Below are 22,342 nucleotides of genomic sequence, written 5' to 3'. Positions count from 1 at the left end.
CGTTTCACAACAGTTGGATACCCATTTCCCTGTAAAAGATGGCACTGAAGACTTCAAAAGGAGCATCCAAGCAGCAAATGCAAACTCTTTAATTTTTAAAAATAAATTGGTATTTTATTTATCTATTTTTAAGGCAAAGAAAGGGCTGCAGGAGATGTAATGCTCCAACTGCAGACCTCAGAATTTGAGGTCTGATCTCAACTCCTTTGACTGAAAAATCAGTCCTTGGTTAAAAGCAATGGATCTATTAAAACAACTGGGCTCCTGTAAATTAGTGTAAAAATATTGAAAATCAATGATCAACAACTCTGCTTTGCTTTCAGCAAGAATACCAACTTTTAAATATTTAGCTTTAGATAAGGTGAGCCTATCCTTACTCTAGGTTTTATTAGAAAATTTGCACAATGCCCCAGGCAAGATGTGCTTCTCAAACTAACATATTTTTACTTTTTTATTTTATCAAAATTAATAATTCATCAGATGGTCCCTGTTACCTATGGAACCTTCTCTGGATATTATAGCAACACCTCACATCCTCTGGGCTCCTGATTGCCATTGTTATAGGTGACAGTTTATTCATCAACAACATTGATACTTCATGAACCTAGAGCTAGAACAGTAACACAGTATATTGCACGAGACTGCTGGGAATACACAGAAGCATACACTGAAAATAACGCCTTGCCCCCTCACCACCACTGCTAGCCTCACCTTCGCACAGGCCACGAGCTGGGAAGTAGAGAGTGCACACTGTGTAGCAGCAGCAATGACCCTGTTCTGCAGGACTGTATCCTCAGCGACCTGCGCTACATTCTTGGCCTTCAGCACTAACATGGCAGCAGCATTTGCAACAGCTTTGGCCAGACTCATCAGAACATCCTGGTAAAATAAAGGGAAAACTTTATCTTATGAACAAAACAGTATATATTTAGTTTATATTAAGAACCAATCTCCCAAAGGTAAGAAGTTCTCTTGTATTAGAACTTAAACATTCTGGTTTGTGTAAAGCAGCAAACTTGGCTATAACTCAAAAACTAAACAGTTTTCTCAGTGCGACCATTTCTGCCTTTACATGATCAAGTTACTGGACTGAACAAGTATGGAATGTCAAATTTTTAATTGGCTCGGAGTCCATGAGAACAAATCTATGTCCCAAATTGCAATGTGCTTATCTTCACTTCCTGAGAATACCCTATTCATACAAAACCATCTGGAGTTCACCGCTAAACATGTGACAAATATCTGCAATAAGGATGACAACCTCAAGGAGCAAACTGCTGAAGACAGACAGTACTTGAGTTAATACTACATTCAAGAACTTAATTGTGCTATATAGCAGTGAAAATGACCACTCCATTTTTGAAAATGCCATTTCCAACCACGATATTTCCTTGTCCATTACATAAATATAGCCCTATAAATTACCGCTCCAAAATATAACTCAAAACAGGTCTTAAACCCCAGAACATTTTTCTCTCATTTAAAAATAACTTAGTTAACTCTAAAGCTGCAAAATAAAACCACACTCATGTTAATTCCTGCAATAAAAAAGGTTCAAAAATATCTTCCCATTTCCCCACTTAAAATGCTACACATTCTACACACTTCAGTTTTTTAGTGGGATGGAGTCAATGTGTAAACAATGAGAAACTTGAAACTGATGCTAACTACAGTTAACATTTCCTAACCATACTTCGGGAAGTCTGGTTTTATGCAGCGGCCTCCTCACTAGAAAGCTGCACAGCTCCGACAGTGACAAGCAACCCCCTCATTACCTGGAACCTTTCATCTGTTTCATTCTCTCCAATTTGTCTGAGTAGCTCCCCACTTGCTTGTCCAATGCTTCCAGCCGCAGTCAAAACCGTCTGTCGAGGCTGGAAAAATATAATGGTGAAATACATTAATTCAAAGAAAATGAGCTTACTTGAATTTCAGATTTCCTCAAGGAACTTCTGCATTAGTATGCAATCATTATGGCTAAAAGATAGACACAACAGAAATACTTTGCAAAAATATTTACTTTTACCTGTGCACAACTGCACATCCATATTTCGGAGCTTTCATTTTAAGTACTCCCATAGAATGTGCAAATTGTTTTGAAGAACTTGAATACACACTGTTATAATAACTCCAAGGATAATTAAGGATAGATAGTCAATATGCCAACTGGTCTGAAACATCAGGAGATTTCACATTCTTCAGAAAAAATACCTGAAGAGAAGAGATCTAAGGCAAACTGTCTGTAGACCCCAACTCATAAAAAGATAGTCTATCCTGGTCAGTATTACTCTCATCTTTGGAAAATACTGAGAGATAAACTTGTAATTTTATATGTTAAAGTAGACAAAGATAGTCGAGGGAAAAAAAAATCATTAATTAGTACATCTCCACTTCCTATTAAATTGAGTCATAGTACTGTTTGAAATTTGTTTCTAAAATATAATACAGTGGCCAGATAAATTAACTGTTACACAAATCAATTAACCTCTGCATATAACATTGAACATTCTAATATCAAGGTGCAAGACTTAAAGGCATAAAGACAGAGATGAAGGAATAAGAAACAGTTAAAAGAACTGCTTGCACAGGAGACATTATATGGCACTGAACAAGTGAGGCTTAAAAGCCAACATGTCTCAAAAAAACCCAAATTCATACACTTGAAAGAGGGGACCTGAGAAGCTTCCATGTATTCACCTCTCCTGAAGTAGGTTGCACAGCCTTCAGTAAGTCTGATACAGCACTAGCCAGTGTTCGAGCAGCTTTCAGGAGGTCTTCTCCACTTCCAACTTCATCATCCATGAGAGCAGCAAGCAGTTTCACACCCTTAGACATCTCAGTGAGATTGGAAGAGATGGTTGTAATTGCACATCCCACAGCAGTGTAATCAGTGTCAACTGGGTCCCCTGTAAAGCAAATGTTTTTTTTCATTATCAGAATGCTCCAGTGGCTAAAAGGGTAAAAAAGGCAACTACCACAAGCTAAACTCTCATGGGAGACAAAAGAAAAATTTCAAGATAGCAGAGCAAGGCCTACTAAGTAATTTCATTGTCACTTCCAAAAAAAAAAATATGCTATAATGTTTCCAATTTCTACATTTCTTTTTCTGTGAAAATTTATCTTCTCATAGAATTTCTCTTCATTCAATGCAATTTGCTGACAAGTCCACAGTTTCACCTGCCTTTCAACATTGAAAGAACCCAAAGTGAACCAATATTCAACTTGTAATTTGCTGAAGAAAAAATCACTGTCAATGAACACATAGCCTGTCTCTAACACCTGTCAGATGATAATGCTGTTTTGTAGTAACCATCTACCTACCACCACCACCACCTACCTACTGTTGAAGAAGCAAGCTGCATTTTGTCTTTATCAATGGTTGTATCTTTAGCATGAGAGACAAAATGAGGATACAAAACTTATGTTTTGAGGGGCAGAGAGTTTGTTCCACATGCCAATACATTTATCCACTAGGGTATTTTGTAGAAATTTTTTCTCCAGTTGCCCCATACTCAGTCCCTATATTACTTGAACTACACAGATGAATAAGTAGGAAACTGCAAGGAAATCCTTCCCTTGGAAATTTACCTGCTGTAAGGTTAACAACAGATGCAGTTCCAGCAGTGATAGCATCAACCTGAGAGTGTATTTCATGTTTTGATTCATCAACCTTGTTCTGAACCCATACTCTTGATGCCTGAAGAGCAAAAACAAAAACAAGAATTAAGGATTGCTGTGAGGTTCTGTAAGAGAGGATACTATGCAAATCTGCCATCCCTTCATGAATCTTTAAAAGTGAAATGGGACAACAACCAAGCCTGTAAAGTACAACAGGAAAGCAAGCATTTTCTTTTGCCAAATCATTCACTACGAAATTGCTACCACATTTCAACAGCTGCCCTTTTAAAGTAAATGTCATTAACTGTGCATCCATGAAGCTGAACACTTGACTGACAGTCCCCCACAAGCAAGACTCTCTTGATCTGTCCTCCTGTCCTAACCTGGATCAGGAACAACAGAATCATATTGTGTCATTCCCAACGTAAATATTGCCCGTAGCAAGTGTTCAGTTTTACATATACATATGAAACAAATAAGATTCCAGAGATGGTTATGCAAGGAAGCCTGCTACAACTAATCTCAGAAGACTGATTAGAGTTAGGTAGAACACTGAACATGAGTTTCTTAGAGAGCACAACATTTTAAATCTCATTTTAAAAGCTTTAGTCATAGCACTTTAGATCCAGGAACTGGACTAAACTGATCTGTGAACACTCGAAAGCATTAGGATCCATTTCTGTAAGGGATTAGAGAAACTCACCATGTCCTGTCCTAGAGGTGGTAGGTTATCGACTTCACTGAGGTCAGCCTGTGCCTGCTGGACAGCATGCATACTGGTATTAATGGTCCCCATCAAGGCCTGCTGAGCTGAGGTCTGAAAGGCATAACAGGGCAATGACTGTGTGCTATGTTCCAAGTGGCACTTCAAGCAGATATTACATATGCATGAAGAGACAGTGAGTAACAACAATCCAACCACCACCCCAGGCCATTTCAGATAGCTTTTCCCTTGTACAATAGAAATCAGAGCCTGCTAACACTCCTCAGAGTGTTTGGAAGAGAAGTCTGGAAGAGATAGATAGCTTTAAGGAAAATGAGGAGATCAAAATGTGATACCCTAAATATTTCAGGTATGTCCCAAACTTGTGTTTAGTAGGACAGCCAGGAAGCCATACTCAATAGCCTCCTCCTGCTCTTATTAATATGTATAACATGCTATTTCTGACTACTTGTAGCACAGACAAGCTTTAAATGCAAAACGAGGAGGTTCCTCACAAGCGGGGGCATATGTCCTCTGTGCATCTGACCAATTGTGACTTGTTGCTGGGGAGAAGGCATGATGCCAATGTTGAAAGTCTCTGGGCCACTGGACCCTGAACGCATAACAGCTGGTAGCGCCACAGAGCCATGCTCCACCTTCCCCGTTCGGTTGAACTGCTGCTGCAAGATGGTAGATCTGAAAAACCAAACACACACACACACACACACACACACCCAAAACCAAACAAAAACACACACACAAAAAATTCAACACAGAGGAAATTAGTTAGCTCCTGCAAATCAAGTTCTGGCAGATGTTCTTCCTTTAGGACTTTAAATTGCATTTCACAACATTTGGTGAAGCTGGAAAACAGTTGTTGTTGTTGTTGTTTTTCCTAACCATTTTCTAGCATATTAAAAAAATTATCTAGGGCTTTTGACAGATCACATATCAATAGCACTGATGAGCAGGCTCTAAGGAAAGCAGGCAATGGACAGTTTTGGTATATGTGGGACAATGGCTTCAACCCTCTAAGATGAATGAGAGACAGAACCAGAACAAGGTTTATGGCATAACGACTGCTTTGTTTCCATTGTATCATAGGTCAATCAACAGAAAATAGAGGCATGAACTCTGTGGAGATGCATTTGGCAAGCAATTGCTACATCTGGGATAGAAACTAGCATTCATTCTTCCCTCTATACACACATGCACATGCAGTACTTGCTAATAACCTGGCAGCCTATCAGATAATAATAATGGGCTGAGAGGCAGGATACTTTCAAGAATAATAAAATTACTGTCATCCATGATCATGAACCATTTTGCCAGATATACTACTCATATTTAAATATGATTCAAGCTCTAACAGCTAGAAGCATTGACAGGAATTCTGGCTTGAACAACCACCACCTACTGGGGACAAAATCAACTCCAATTGTGAAAAATCTTGGTTTTGTCTATTACAAGTTTTGGGCTTCTCTGCACAGCACTTAGCTAACAGTATATTCTGGAACTTATTTGAAAAGGGCCATGTCAAAAGAAAGCATTTCTGGACATGAGTGATCCATCAAAAGTTGAAATTTCACATAAGTCCACACCAAATATCTAACAAGTCTATCTCCCATAAACCATATGTTTAACAATAAATCAAATAGACTTTTCACATACATGCTGCTGACACTGCCATCCTTAGAGTCTCAACAAGAGAGCTGAGTGGCTCATTACAGCTTATAATGTCACAAACCTCTTTCTATTCCTTCACTGCAAGAAAAGATTTAACATTCTTTTTCAAGAGTATGGCCAGCTCTTTTTTCTGTATTCTCCCATCAGAACCATAGTCTGACCTCCTAGTACTAAAATCTTACCCACACCATTCATCTCACTGGTTCGTTTAAAGTGATTTGATGACAGGAGCCAAGTCTGTTCATGATAGAGTGTACAATTAAACTGACAGGAGTCAAATGTACTGGAAACCATGGATGCAGCAGACACAAGCAACCTTGTAAATCGTAGGTCTTTGCACGAAGATGAAAACTAAAATACAAAATTTTCAGCTCTGCATCATTACTCCCCCCCACCCCCAGCAATTTAGTAAATTACAGCCTGAGTTCCTTTGTTTAAGGGTCAAGTTACCACAAACTGGTACCACTGCTGGTCACCTTAACCAACAATTTGAAGACAAATACCTATTCTTTAATCCTCAAATAACGCTAGGAGCCTGCTGAATTGCCTGGGGATAGTACTTCCTTCTACTGAAATACCCTATAATTTTTTTTCTTTAACAGTAGTAACTGTAGTATTTCATTTGAAAAGAACTACCACAGCTAAAAGCTTATCACTCTGAAATGAAGACTGTTTCCTCCTGTTGCATACACTCACTTCTTAGGTGAAACAGATTCTTCCAACATGGTTGATTCTTCATCACCTTCAAGCCCAAATCTATCTTTACTTTGTTTCTGGAGGGGAATTAAAAAAAAAAAGTTAAACGTGTTGCTTTTTTCTTTCACTCCACCATTTCCTTGTTTTTGATCACAAGCCTAGCCAAATTGTCCGCAGAGTCTTGCCCAGTGCTGAACACCACACTGTTTGGCAGTGTACGACCATATAACCTCCACCTCCAAAGAGGTGCCTTTCAGCATCTAACAGACCAACTTCTAAGCTCTGGCAGATAGAGTGCATAAAGGAAAAAAGCCTACTGGTGCCTTTTTGAACCAAGTGGTAGAAAGGAAGTGCTGTCTTTTCTCACAGAAAGAAAAAAAAATTGTTCTGAGGACCAAGTGATAAGTAACTACAGCAAATCCCAGCACAGATAGAATATGAACCATCCCCTTTCCAATTCTCTCCTAACTCAGGAACTGCAGGCTGACTCGGCTAACTAGAATTCAGCTACAAGTCATATTTAGCATCTTGAAATGTTACTATATGGTGCTACCTACCACAAGGAGATACAGAACCATAACAAAGATGGTAAATTTAATACTGTATCCAAATTATTTTACCATAGTTCAAACTTCTGGACAGTCTGCACATGTGACTTTTCGAGGTGCTTTTTTATAGTGGCATAAGGGAGGTAACTATACACAAGGGGAGTAAGCCCAAACAACCAGAAAACAGGAAACTACTTTAAGTCACAAAAATAGCACCTTTTAAAAACAGTCCATTTCTACCGGTGACCTAGTGCAAACATACTGTCTGCTTGCCATCTTGTTATGTGATTTGTAGTCTGAATACATACATGTATAAATAAACATCCACTGTGACCTTTGGTACATTTAACAGGAACTCTTCATGCACATCTATACACACATAACCCCCCCAACTTTCCCCAAAGTTCTTCCTATTTAAGTTTATCCATGAACTTAAACTGGCTATTTCTAGTCAAGAAGTGAAGTAAAAAAAATGTGAAGTAAAAAAAAAATTATCTATATTAAAACACAGTAAAAGTTACTCAAGTTCAGGGTTCCCTGTCAACTGATTAATGACCTATCACTAAAACTGCAGGACAAGAAGAGTTTCAGGTGAGGAGTATTGCACCAATAATACTCTAGCAGAAAAAACTTGCACCACCAATCCACATCAGAGCAAATATTTTGGAACAGTCCAAAATACACCAAGAATTAACATTGTACAACTGAGAGCAATAAACCATAGTTCAAAGCACACATTGCAGAGGTAACTTGGGACTGACAATTGGAAACTGCATGCCTCTCGTGAAACACCATGAGTGTTGGTCACTGAACATGTTCCTAATTCATTCATTTTAGAACTGGCTGTGTCAGCAGCTTGTGAAGAAGAAATCAAAGGACTGGAAGGGAATGAAAATACACACATCTGTGTTCTATCAAGACAGGAAGGCTGCTATCATTTGGCATTAGAGAGCAAAGCTACTTTCAAAGCTTAAGAGCTAGAATGACGTTTTGAATCATCTATAGAAACCTGCAGTTTAAGATTTTTTTTAAATCTTAGACTGACAGCAGAGAAAAAGGCACATACTGTGATGAATTCTGGTAATCCTCCTCAACATCTGATTACATAACATTTGATGTTATATCCTACACTGTTTGCATGAACAAAGGCAATAAATTATCCCAAGCTGCTTATCTTTGTCTTTTATTTTACTATTAAAATATATTACAGCAAATAATTATGCAGTTTGGTTGAACCTTAATAGACTAAGAATCTGTCAAGGAGCAACCAGTGCTATTTAAAACACTATACAACATGCTTAGAGAATGACCATTCAGCTTCACATTTGTTGGCAAAGTTCACCTTCCAGAGAGAAAAAAACCGAAGGCCAGGTGCGCTGTACTGAGCCTGACCCGTACTACCCCGGTAGTTAACAGCCTTGATATTTTCCAGAAGCACTCACTTAACAGAAAAAGCTTATGTTACTTAAAGGTAAAGGTAAATACCATCAAAACATAAGGTACAACACTGAATTCATGAGAGAAAGAAAACTGCAGCTTGCACACATTTGAGCTCTTGCACTGCTGTACAGTGATTTTTATTGCATTTTTACTACATGTCATCTTAATACTATACCTTCTTTAGGATGATATCAATGTAACCTGCAATTAATTGAGAGATCTGTTCCCCTTCAGTGGTCTGTACTGAGTAATAGCTTTCCTGATATTCACCAAAATCCTGAAGGAGAAGAGTTAAAATAAAAAACTTCTTTGAAAATCAAAAGTAATCAATGAAGAAGCAGTACCCTATATGAGTAAGAGAATTCAAATTTTAAAGATTGTTTGTGTAGACATTCGCATAGACAACGAAACTGCTCCAAGACAAGTCTATATGAGGGGTAAGGAAGGAAAGGGGAAGAACACTTTTTTTTTTTTTGCAGCTTAATCACAGCTGTTTCATAAGTTGAAATGGGAGAGGATCAAGAGATCCTTACTCTGACTTTATCAGACTCAGTCACTGAAGGATGGAGAAAAGTCTTTAGAATCTTATTCTAAAGCATAATCACCCATGCAATTGGAAATTAGATGCACATGATTAAAGTGAATATAATTTTCTAGCCACTACTTCTTGTTCTACCACTTTAAACTACCTTTTCATATACAAAATACTCCTGTTGCAGTTGTCTCTTATGGGCCTAATAACTAAAAAAAAAAAAAACACGTACATGAAAACTATTGAAATCCATAACTATCAAAAGTATTAATGAACCATCTAGCTTTGTTTATGTTCATATCTTGCAAGTCACAAAGTGCATTAAATCTGCACAGAGCAGATTTAAACAGTGGGTTTGGAAAAGATTTAAACAGTACTTTTGGGGAACTGGCCTGTCTAGAAACATCAAAATACAGATTGACCCTAGACACCAATATGGGCCAGTTTAATAGCTTAGGACTCAGTGACTTTATATAATGCTAGAAAATTACAGGTAGAATGAGTTACATTGAATAAATTGTTCTGAGTATAAGTCCATCTTTGTTTCCCTTGTCACATAGATCCCTCTTCTTTTGAATATATACAAAAGATTACCAGCGTGAAGCTTTTAGGTGAGGCAGCCCAGCGTTTCACAGTTGTCAGTGGCCATTCCTGCAACACTTCCTTGGTCTTCTCATCTACACGCATCACTGAGTCTTTGGTGACACCCAGTAAACGAGGAACCAGCTTGTTTTTGCCTTTCATTTTTTCCTATAACAAGGTGTAAAATACAGTTTTTCATTCAAATAAAGCTTGCCATAGGAAAAAAGAAAAGTATGACGGAATATACTGGCAAAAGGAAGCAACTGGCATGCAGATGAGAGCATTTAAAACTCCAGGCTCAGTTTGTCTGATCACAGACAGTGATTTGCAAGCAATGCATTAGCGTTAAGATGCTCTGCTCTTTACTGGATCTTTACCACGCACTTCAAAAGACACTCCCCTCTTTTCCCTCCTCCAGGAAACAGAAGCATTTTAGGGATTGTGATAACAAATCTTTGTAAATGACTTTAAAAAAGAACCAAGCATGACAGCAGTTATTCTAGGCCCAAGACCTCCTCTGTAAAACCACATTAGAGAAGCAGAATGGGAAACTGGCATCAGGAGGGCTAAGAAGGTAGGTTTCCCTCACCATTTCTCTATATAATTTTTGAAGAGATAAAGAAAAGGAAGGCCCACTGTGGCTGACAATTTAGGCAAGATAATTTGTTCTATATTTCGGATTTGAAATCTTGGTTGGTTTCAATCCATGAGGACATCCTAACCCATGCAGGTATCACAGGGGGCTGCCAGATGATGTTTCCTTATTTGCTGGACATTCTGCCCTTTTTGTTTTCCAAGGCTGAAGAGCGCAGGCCCAAGCTAACAATTTGCTACATAAAATCCATCTTATAATAGAAAGGAATCTATATGTTCCATTCCCTTGAATTTAACTAGGCTGCAAAATATCAATTCCTATTTACATAGTAGGCCATTTGATAGGCTTTTTAAAAGACCAATTATTCCTTTCAACAGAAGTTTCATGACATGGTTACTTGATACAGTTACTGTTTGCTTTAAGCTATGACAAAACAACGCAAGATCGCCATGAAAAACACAAAGATACTTTTACCTTTACTATAAAGGTCAGCTACATTATGTTAAATCCCCACTGAATTTGCAGCTTTTTCTAAATATGCATGCTTATTAGTTTTATTATTTTAGTTACTGAAAACTGCACAACATAAATTGAGTATAGCTTCTAACATGCAACTTAGGTGAACAAGCTCTGTTAGAAAGTTCAGACTCCTTTCACCACTAATGCCGCTAACAAGATATTTTCCCATAAAGGAAGCAAGACAAGGTAACTCTTCCAAAGCACAACATATTAATAGTATTATCCTCCACACATACGCTTTCATTGTAATTTCTATCAGCTTCACTAGAATTTGTGGATAATTAAGTACTTTAGGAAAAGACAACCTATCAATATTCAGCTATCTGCAAAGACTCTCTACTGTAACTAAGAATGAAAACATCTGCCTAAGTTTAGCCTCCTTTCCATTCTATGTTAGTGGTTACTGAATACTTGGGCACTAATGTTTCAGTTCCATTTTCACAACAGACTGTCAGTATCTTGGTACCAAATTGCTTCAATAGCCTTAAGACCATGACCTGTTTTTCATTAAGAATTAAGAGAAATAGATCATGCAGCTGTTAGGTTGTTCTTCAGATACAGGTATTCAGCATGCAATTCATGTTATCGTTAAACTTATAAACAGGAATGATTTATGATTTTTTGGTGAATGTTTTTCTGAAGACAGCACTTGGTAATCAAAAGAAAAAAGAAGAGATGTCAGTTTAAAGAAATTAAATCAGGACACTCAACTTTCTTCCTGGCAGCAGTAGTAATTTACTTTCTGTCCCACATAGCAATGTACACTTTTTTTCAAATGCTGCTTTCAGAAAGAAGGATGAAAGAACATCTTTGACCTTTGCTTAGTACAGAATTTGAGGTAATACATAACCAACCATTGAATATTGTCAGCAAAATCTACATTACCTTAACAAGAAAAAATGACACTCCATAGGTCCGCAGGGAACGGGCTAGCTTCACATACTTCACTTTGGCTTCTATTTCAGTCATCTCACCACAGTTTTTGTGCTCCTGTAACAAGAGTTCAGTATCATTTAGGCAGAAACAATGCTTTCTGGAAACAAACGAAAAAGGTTACAGCTTTTATTTGTTTAAGGATGCTTAGTTAATAATCAATACAGTTGGAATATTCAAAAAAACACTGGCTAGAAATGTTAGCAAGATGGTATCACACAGAATCACAGAATGTTAGGGATTGGAAGGGACCTCAAAAGCTCATCCAGTCCAATCCTCCCACTGGAGCAGGAACACCCAGATGTGGTTACACAGGAAGGCATCCAGGCTGGTTTGAATGTTTCCAGAGTAGGAGACTCCACAACCTCCCTGGGCAGCCTGTTCCAGTGTTCTGTCACCCTCACTGAGAAGAAGTTTCTTCTCAAATTTAAGTGGAACCTTTTGTGTTCCAGTTTGAACCCATTACACCCTGGTGTATCATTGGTTGTCACTGAGAAGAGCCTGGCTCCATCCTCGTGACCCTCACCCTTTATATATCTGTAAACATTAATGAGGTCACCCCTCAGTCTCCTCCAAGCTAAAGAGACCCAGCTCCCTCAGCCTTTCCTCATAAGGGAGATGCCCCACTGCCTTCATCATCTTCGTTGCCCTGCACCAGACTCTCTCCAGCAGTTCCCTGTCCTTCTGGAACTGAGGGGCCCAGAACTGGACACAATATTCCCGATGTGGTCTCACCAGGGCAGAGCAGAGGGGCAGGAGAACCTCTCTCAACCTACTAACCACCCCACTTCTAATACACCCCAGGATGCCATTGGCCTTCATGGACAGAAGGGCACAGTGCTGGCTCATGGTCATCCTGCTGTCCACCAGGACCCCCAGGTCCCTTTCCCCTACGCTGCTCCCTAATAGGTCATTCCCCAACTTATACTGGAACCTGGGGTTGTTCCTACCCAGATGCAAGACTACACTTTCCCTTGTTATATTTCATTAAGTTTTTCCCTGCCCAACTCTCCAGCCTGTCCAGGTCTCTGGATGGCAGCACAGCCTTCTGGCATGTCAGCCACTCCTCCCAGCTTGGTGTCATCAGCAAACTTGCTGATAGTACACTCTTTTCCCTCGTCCAAATCATTGATGAATATGTTGAATAATACAGGCCCCAGGACTGACCCCTGAGGCACTGCACTAGATACAGGCCTCAACTGGACTCTGCCCCATTGACCACGATTCTCTGGCTTCGTCCCTTCAGCCAGTTCCCAGTCCACCTCACTACCCGATCATCCAGACCGCACTCCCTCAGTTTAGCTGTAAGGATGCTGTGGGAGACTGTAACAAATGCCTTACTCAAGTCAAGGTAGATCACATCCACTGCTCTGGCATCATCCATCCATCTTATTATGTCCTCATAAAAGTCAATGAGGTTGGTCAAGCACGACTTCCCCTTGGTGAAGCCATGTTGACTGCCCCTAATGACCCTCTTACCCCTGATATACCTTGAGATGGCACCAAGGAGAAGTCGTTCCATCACTTTCCCAGGGATGGAGGTGAGGCTGACCGGTCTAAAGTTACCCGGGTCCTCCTTCCTGCCCTTTTTGAAGACTGGAGTGACATTTGCTTTTCTCCAGTCCTCAGGCACCTCTCCCATTTCCCAAGACTTGGCAAACCCCATAGTTCCTCACATCAGAGAACATAAACCACCTGTGCAAGTGGAACACTCCTCTTTCACCATCATCTATTCTATCTGTACCACAGAGAAAGTACATTTAAATCCCTCCTGAAACAGTTCCGTTTTCTAGGTATTCCTGCTATTTGACACCATTTGGTTTTATACAAGTGACGCCTGTTTACTTGGCTTTGTAAAACCATTTAAAAGTCCGACCACCTTCGCCACCCCCCCTGCCCCCCCCCGCCCAGGGAACAGACTGGCTTTTTTTTGCCAGTTCCACCATTATCCACAATTTTTTCACTCATGAAAAAAAATCCTACAGGTGAGGAAGAAGCCATTCATCCTGAAATACTCATCCAGGTGTGTCTTGAAACTCAATTTCTATTTATTAAACATTTTATTCATTAGTAAACTTCATTACCTGTAAGAAACAACAACTACCAATATTGCCTATTCAAACTTCATCTCAGCATCTGCTCTCCTACCCCAGACTGTTCTGCTGAAAATCCTATCCCAACGTCTTGAATTTACATATGGTTTGTGGGATTCCCTACCACACCCCAGCTGCCTCTCACATTCCTCTGAACTGCTGGTTGCCATCTCTTCCATGCTGACTGATGGCAGCAGGGGGAGCACCAAGGACATGGGAAACACTTCCCGACTCCAGTTTTGTTACCACCTCGACAATGTTCCACGGAGGAGTACTGGGAGGAGCAACTGCAACTCCAAAACCTCTTTTGCATCCCAAAGGCATAGACTGATCATATCTGTCAAGTTCATCTCAAAGAACACAACCAGGATCTTGAAAGAGCAAGAAGCCCAAATGTCACCATTGCAGATGGAATATTTGGCAAAAAACACTTGCCAAACTCTAGAATTTTATAACTCAGGGGAACAGCTGATTTTTTCCAAAAGACAGCTTCCTGATTCTACTTTGCTGTTGTATCCTTGCCCAGCATCGGTGCCCTCACTGATGAATTTAATGGCCATGCACCAAAGTACAAAATGTCTGATAATATTCATAGATTATATTTGGACACTGGCAAAAATCACATCCTATAAATAGCATGACAGCAATACTCCGAAGTGAATCTTTTTTTTGCTTAAACTACAACATCACTGGCACCAGCTAAAGGTATTCAGAACAGTGTTAGACATCCTCATCCACATGGAAATACTACAAGCTCTAGGTAGAAAAGAATGCCTGAGTTACAGAATTCCTAGATGAGGAGTGTAACAGACACAGGGAAGTATGTGACCTGTTCTTGCTCTTCAACTTGTCTCACAAGTTGAGATCACAAATCACTGGAATGTCCTTCCAGAAACCATATGATTTGATTTCAGCTGTTGACCTCAGAATTTTTCAACTTATATTGTACTGCCAAACTTTTCTTCCAGTAAGCACAAATATTTAGTGCACCTACAGCATGAAAACTCTGAGATGACTCCCAACAGCGTCAGCACATTTTATACTCAACTGCTTGTCTTTTCCAACTGGTTCCCAGTAACATCACTGGCCTCAAGCATTAGCTAGCAGAACTCCGTATTACTTGAAGTTCATGCTTGAATAATGAAGGCATGAAATTAAAACTGGTTTTCCTAAATGGGCTTCTATTTTAGTACAAATACATATCCTTACATTTTAATGCAACTGAGAAAAAGGTCTTAAGAATATTCAATATTCACTCTCTCCCCTTCAACAAAGTACACTGAATAATCATCAGTGAAGAAAAAAGGATCAGGACAATAAATCTGCTGAAGAAAGAAAAAAAAAAAGCTGTCAGATTCTTTACACTTAATTTTCTGATAGTTATACAATTCAAGTATATACAGAGTATACACCTGTGAAAGCTTGTTATTCTTATAAAGGAAGTGAAACTATAATAGGTTTTTCAGCCTCACAATTACCTGAAATATTCTCTTTTCAGCCCCTCTTTGTTTGGTATATTCTTTAGGCAGGAATTCTTTTAGGCTAGGAAAAAAAAAAACAAACCAACATTTCCATAGTTAATGGTGCCTTCTTGAGGAGAGATGCTTTCCATGTTCCTTTATTGGCAATAAGTCCCCCAAGCTTCCTAAAATGGGCATAAAATACCTATACAATGAAACAAAACTCTGGCTAAGTAGTTTGAACGCGAGATAATAGCTTACATAATTAAGAAAAACACTTTAGTTACATCCCCATGTAATACCTCTTAATGTCTGCAAAAGTCATCAAAAGTAAATAATAGCTGTGACACATTTCATTCTTAAACTATACAATATCTCTCAGCAGTTCAGAGGGGTTCACATCTAAATATTGTAATCTGGGGGAAGAAGGGGACATTGAAGCTTGAGTCAGCTCTGTGTCTGAGTTAAGACACTGCTATTACTTTAAAGTAGCACTTTGATTTACTGATGTGCAGGACCAAGTTCTTCCTTTATGTCTTCCAAGAAATGTTAGAACACTAATAATTTACTGAAAAAGTGCAAAGCCATTTTAAGTGGATACTTAATAACGGTCACTATCTCAAAACCAGTCATAAATTACCAGTCCTAATTTCTGTAGCACTCAGATTCTGAGGGGCTCTGAACACAAAGTAAACCAAACAAGTTCAGACTCCATGGCAGAATTCAGTCCGAAAGAATCTTTAAACACCTCACCTGTACCTCCATGCAGTAGAATAAAATACACCCTTTATCTCAGCCAAACATCCCCCAACTTGAAGACGTATCAGTATCAATTATGATCTAAGCACCAACTGATATATTCTTGCACATGTAACTGGCAGTTAGATCAGACTTTTTTTCCTTGTATCGCTTTCTATTATTTTTTCAATCAATAGACAAGTAATCACCCCAACTGAAAAGGTGAAATGTTAGCTGTAAACAGACTGAAATTATTTTAATGCTACCTGTAATCATGATATATCCTTTATGATGCAACAATAGTTTCACTTTCTGTAGCAGCTTGTTTACTGGAGTTAGCAAAACCACCTGGGACATATTGTCATTTAGCTCTCCTTAATCTCTTAAATTACACATTATGACAATGCGATAGTGAACTCAGTTAAAAAAAATCTAACAGTGAGCAGTGTTTATTTAACTGAATTTACTATTTGTTCCTGTGGTTCTTAAAAAAAATATATACACCAATGCCAACATATTGACTGTTTTTCATTAGCATAAAGGTATATCCAATGTTCTTGAAAAAGACAGTTTAAAACAGTAAAATAGGCTAGATCAAAGAACTGAGCTTATTGGTCACCAAGCATGCTTGGAAATAAAGAGCAGGGGTGGGCAGTTTTAGCTGATCCTTTCCTATCTGCATATGAACAGTATGAGCTCTTTATTAGATATTCTTGCAGCAAATTTAAACACAGTGTAGGTACAATACAAAACTCCAGCTGTATGAGGAAGGGCATGAAGGGAAGACTATTTGCCATTTGATAGTTTAAGAGCTTTCACAACTTATTTTGGCATAAGCTTCAAGGAAATTCCAACCACAAATACGAAAGGGCTGACAAGACACAGGCAATAATCTTCATCTGTGCCAGGAATCATTTATCAATGACAAAAAAAGGATACAAAAGATCTCTCTGTATAAACATATTACAGACATGGCAAAATAAACTAAGCTGTTTCAGAACAATGCTATGAAATAATACTACTCTGTTACATGCTGTTTTCTGTATGAGCTGACAGACTCTCCTTAGGGGAATCTGTAGCACGTTCAGGTTTCAATGGTGAGTGAATGGACACCTCCCAAATGTATTTCACGTATTGAGCTAGAGTATACAGTTAACATGAAACATAATTACTTTCTTATTTGAAAAGCAACTAAACTCTGTACAGCAGTTTGCTGGTTAAGTTTGCTGGGAACACCTAACTCTTGAAATCATTACCATGACACACTTGTCATGAAGCAATACCCTAATGGTTTGCTGCAGGAATACTCTTGAGTGAGTGGAGGGAGAAGGGAAGAATAAGTAGACAATGGACTAGTCCCAGAGGAAGATTGTTGCGTAACTGGTCACAATTCTAGGGAATAAGAACTAAGAGCACACTGAAGCTATTACATAGGGTCTCCATAATTCTTGGAGACATCAGTAGCTCTATCAGGAAAGGTTCGTGAGCCCATCAGCAGCAAACAAACATACAGTACAAAGAAAAGCTGATTATTAATTGGAATTGAAGGATGCTTATTCACATGGTTTGTTTGCATAACTGAACTGCTACTTCAGGAAAACCTTTCAGGAGTGAAGTGTTTCAAACAACCCATGTTGCAGCACTGCATGTTCCAAAGCAAGCTGATATTTTAAAGCGATTCCCTGTGATAGAGTAAACCCCAGGCTCAGGCTCACAAAGAAAGTCTAAGAGTCAGCACTGAGCACTCAGCCAGTGGAAACGCGACAGAAACTAAAAATGTGCCCATTGTTTTGTGCATCCCATTAAGGTATCTATGACCATCATATATAGGGAAGGTTTAATGGGCTGTGCAGTAAATGGCTTTCTTTAACCTTCCTGCATTCCTTTCCTGAGACTCCAGCCCTCAAGTTAATTCCGGTGCAGGCAAACCAAACAGAAAAATTAAAATCGGTAGAAAAACAAGACATCTCAAAATTTCAGTCAAACTAAACTTGTCCTGCTGATAGCAATAAAGTAGGCATCACAATAAAGGTTTAAGGATGGGTCACTTGTAAGCAGGACTTCAGTCCACCTCTGAAACAAAGAGCACAATTCTAGATCTCCTTTTGTACAATGCCATGAGAGGCTGAATCTGAACAACTGATTAATGCCACTAACAGCTTTGGAAAACTTAACCTCTACACACAGCAATATTAACTTTATTCAAATGACAAAGCATCTTTCCATTCATGTACTTTCCTAGAAAATCAAACATCTGTGATACATACTGATGTACGCATAATTCACACATGGCATTACTAAATGCTTGCAGTAGTAGACTTCTAAGAACAAAATCCAGATCTCTCACATTACCAGGTGGTTAGGGAATCCAGCTGCATACTTAAATGGCACCCTGGGGGGAGCTGGTGCCCTGTGCTGCCTAACAATCCACTGCCAAAATTCCCCTCATCAGTTGGGGTTGCAGATTTGTGTAATAAGGTTCCTTTCACAGGGAGATCGCTACAGAAAACACGCAATCTGATTACCTCTGCATGGAGTACTAAAATGCATTTAGTCTGTGGCAACTCAACATTAGTTACACTTGAGGTCACCCAAATTTAGAAGTTAGAAGTGTTTACTCTAAAAATCCAGGTTTGTGTTTGTGTTCTACATGAGGTCCGAACTGGATCTGTGCTTGAAAGCCTCCAAACTCACAGGCCTTCTCAAAGGAGACAGGATGGGAACCATTCAGAATGTCATCACGAGCCTACAGAAAGTAAGCAAACACAGGTCAGCAACATCCAAAATAACTATTACATCTCTGAAATTCCTTGGAAGCTTCAACACAAAGAATTCAGCAACACACTTTTCTGTCTGAATGTCTTTATTATTCCATTCTGGATGTGTTTATGACTAATAAAATAAACAACAGGCTGGATTATTTTCTAGTGAATATCTAAAGAGACTTATTGAAACCACCATTGTAACTTCCATCAAAAGGATGACCTGACACCTACCTCCTGCTGCACATATATATAAAGTACTACATATGTATATACACTTAAGTGCACATACACACATATATATACAGATATATATGTATGTGTACATACAAACACATAAAAGCTCTTATCACCTTACAACAGCAGGGAAAAATGACCTGCATACTTAGTAAAAACAGATTACTATTATAGAAAAGGCATCAGGAGAAGGCAAGCAGCATTTTCCTTCCTTCCAGCAGTCACAGAAGATGATGGATGTTATAGGTCTGGCAACGGAAGGCTCATCTATCCATATACCAAACAATGTCATGTCAGTATTAACACATACTGCCATAACAGTAGCCTGCAAGAAATATCTAAGTGGCAGGAGTACAGCTAAGTTTGATACAGTCTTCTAAAATACATGAAAAATGTAATGCAGTCTTACAGGCAATGCCATCTTTATCTTCTGCTTCAGAGGTTAAAAATGTAATTTAGATCAATCCCATTTAAATCAGCTGCAAGTATAAAAAATGAACATTTGTTAAGCTTTTTTTTAATTATTATTTTAAAAACTAAAAAACCATGAAGGGTTTAAAAGCCTATATATGAGACTGCATTACAGGCAACTGCACTGGAGCCTTCAGTTAAATAGCATTTTCTGCATAAAACTCTAAGCTTTGCTAAGGTACGTATAGTACCTCTGACAGACTGTAGAACCTGCCTAGGTGGGCTCCCACCATGGAACATGATCTGGCCCATTTGAACAGGATGCCTGCCAGCCTGGTGTGCCCGCTGGGCTGAAGACTGGGGAGGGAGCACAGAAACAGCACTCCCACTGATCAGGTGGAAGAGAAAGGAGACAAGCAACAGAAAGTTGGTTCCAAGACTGACCTGACATTCCATATTACAAAGAAAGCATCACCTAGAGAAGAACTAAAATGGGGAGAAGAACTAAAAAACACACTAAATACATTCATGAATTTTAAGGAAACCAGGACAAGGACATGAAAGTCAGTGGATTTTTCGTTCAATGTCCATTATTGGGTTGAAAGTATTTCATTAAAAAGAATCAGCAAAGCCTCAGTACTGTCACATGTTCTTGGAGGGACAGACCAGAAAGTAAAATAAAAGCACATCCAGAACTGGAATTCTAGAAGACTGGGTACTTCAGCAACAGATACTTTCTAATTAACCTACAAAAGTTTCCTCAGACAAGGTAGAACCTGTACTTCTAGTCCACATACTGTACCTGAACATAAAGCAAATTAAGTTGCACAGGATCTCTTGAATCTACATTCTGGTCTGAATAGAAGAACTTTCGTCTCAACAGTAATGTCTCATTTTCATCGACTCCTTGTTCTCTAAATGTTCGGCTGTGATCTAGCCAATTTACTGTAACAGAACCACAGACATGCACATTGTTAAATACACAGTGTTGCAACTGTTAATAGCTGTTGTGAAAATCATGGGATAATTGGCATTTCCACTGGATCAGGAAACTGCAGAAAATGTTGCTTTCATTTCTGTTTCTAGTTAGGATTGAAGGTTGCTACAAATGAGAATTTAAGAGCAGCACTGCTGAGAAATAAGAATTTACTACAGCATAAGACATCATTTATATTTTTGAAGAAACAACTTACAGCAATGTTTTAATAATAAATTTAGATCTTCAAAGCTTCATTGCAAAACTACTTAAAAGTTTACCAAGTTTCTCCCCCAAAGCCAATTGTTTTGTTTACTTCTCTTATCCCTGAATACAATTTTAAAACATCATTCTACCACTCTCAGTTCATCTCAGTGCCCTAATGTAAAATCGAAAAAATGCTTCTCATGACTTTACACATAAAACAAAACAAATACTGTCTTAGTTCTTTGGCAAACCCCATCTACACTTAAAATTTATACCTTCAAAGACAAACTACCTTTTAATGGCTTTCAGTAAGCATCAATATTTAAATATCTAACCTTAATGAAGAGGTGAGAATGGTAAATAAAGAAGTGACCCTTCACACTTAAGTTATAGCTCCCCTACCAAAAAAGTAAAAAAACCAACACCAACAACAAACAAACACACACCACATCAAAAACCACACCACGCTTCAAAAGATCTGCTAACTCTCATAGCTAGAGGCAATAACTTGTCCATTTACCCAATTTTAAAATAACTCGGTAGTAGACAACATCATATATATACAGATGAAAAGGATCATCTGAGACACACTGAAGAATCTAAAAAAGCATTCCTGTATGGTTTTCTTGTACTATACTGTGAAAAGATATTTATCGAAGAATGATCCTGAATTATACTACTCACAATCATCATCTGTATGAAGCTTTGCCTTCAGTTTTTCCATTTTTCTTTCATCACGCAACAATGTCCTATCTTTCTTAAGCGTTCCTGTACTCTCCTCTTTCTTCTCTTCAATGCTTTCCTGGATTAAGGAATATTCCTCATAATTTGTTATTCCTGGAATTATAAAGAAATCTGGTGTATGTAACAAAAATTTAATACATTTTATGACAGGTGAAATATTCTTTTCCATATATTAAACCACCAAATCTTAATTTCAAGTATAGTAAAGATATTCCAGATGAAATCCTAAAACTGTATGGGGAAGGAGATCTCAAGAATAATCTACAATTTTCACACTCAAGACATCTCTCCAGTATCTGGCAATATCCTTAAAATACATCATCCCTTCATCATATGCTGCATTTGCCATTTTCAGAAAGGTATTAAGCTTTTTTGTTATCTACCAACAGAAGGTACCAGTTTAAAAACATGATGGAATTTTAAATAGCAATGAATTCCAGAATGGTGACATGCCATTGTAAATTTCCTTCCATGGATGCCTACAATTGCTTCCTGAGAACTGAGTAATTTCAGCTTGTGTAGAAGAAATGTGGCAGAGCAGACTGAGGAATAGAAACCATGTAAGAAAGATTTTTTTTTAGACTCCTATGAATTTTACATTAAACTGGATTAAAAATCAGTTCACAACATTTAGCATATGTGTTAAGTTGCTCTCATTGCTTTATTCTGCTTGGTTTTCTTTATCTGTTTGGTAAAGCATGCTTATGCTATACAGGAAAGCAAATTAAACGCTTACCTACATGATCAAATTCATGAAAGTAAGTCGAACTAATTTGTCAAGTAAATTAGTTAGAGCACATTAGAATCCAGCATAGAAACACTAAAACAAAATCCACATGGATGAATTTAAATTTAGCCTATT

The 22,342-nt window shown here is 38.4% G+C and overlaps 1 protein-coding gene across 5 annotated transcripts in view; it reads right to left on the bottom strand.

The window, feature by feature from the left end:
* The window catches only part of TLN2 (talin 2), a 161,541-nt gene that overhangs the window by 67,143 nt on the left and 72,056 nt on the right, over positions 1-22,342 (bottom strand). For 3 of the 5 annotated variants that reach the window (XM_082061353.1, XM_082061352.1, XM_082061355.1), the window contains exons 6-19: positions 21,421-21,573; positions 20,356-20,498; positions 18,762-18,889; positions 15,424-15,487; positions 11,805-11,909; positions 9,818-9,973; positions 8,867-8,968; positions 6,704-6,780; positions 4,837-5,017; positions 4,322-4,435; positions 3,589-3,697; positions 2,698-2,906; positions 1,776-1,874; positions 712-879 (exon numbers count right to left, since the gene is read on the bottom strand). In XM_082061353.1, the coding sequence (XP_081917479.1) occupies positions 712-879; positions 1,776-1,874; positions 2,698-2,906; positions 3,589-3,697; positions 4,322-4,435; positions 4,837-5,017; positions 6,704-6,780; positions 8,867-8,968; positions 9,818-9,973; positions 11,805-11,909; positions 15,424-15,487; positions 18,762-18,889; positions 20,356-20,498; positions 21,421-21,573 (1,808 nt within the window). Of the gene's footprint in view, positions 1-711; positions 880-1,775; positions 1,875-2,697; positions 2,907-3,588; positions 3,698-4,321; positions 4,436-4,836; positions 5,018-6,703; positions 6,781-8,866; positions 8,969-9,817; positions 9,974-11,804; positions 11,910-15,423; positions 15,488-18,668; positions 18,730-18,761; positions 18,890-20,355; positions 20,499-21,420; positions 21,574-22,342 lie in introns of those variants that run through there. The other 2 variants (XM_082061354.1, XM_082061356.1) reach the window with 2 other exon arrangements.

The sequence above is a fragment of the Streptopelia decaocto genome, assembly GCF_964273445.1.
Source record: "Streptopelia decaocto genome assembly, chromosome: 9".
Taxonomy (NCBI): Eukaryota; Metazoa; Chordata; class Aves; order Columbiformes; family Columbidae; genus Streptopelia; species Streptopelia decaocto.
The sequence above is the reverse complement of the archived record's forward strand: the minus strand, read 5'-3'. Positions and strand labels throughout refer to the sequence as shown.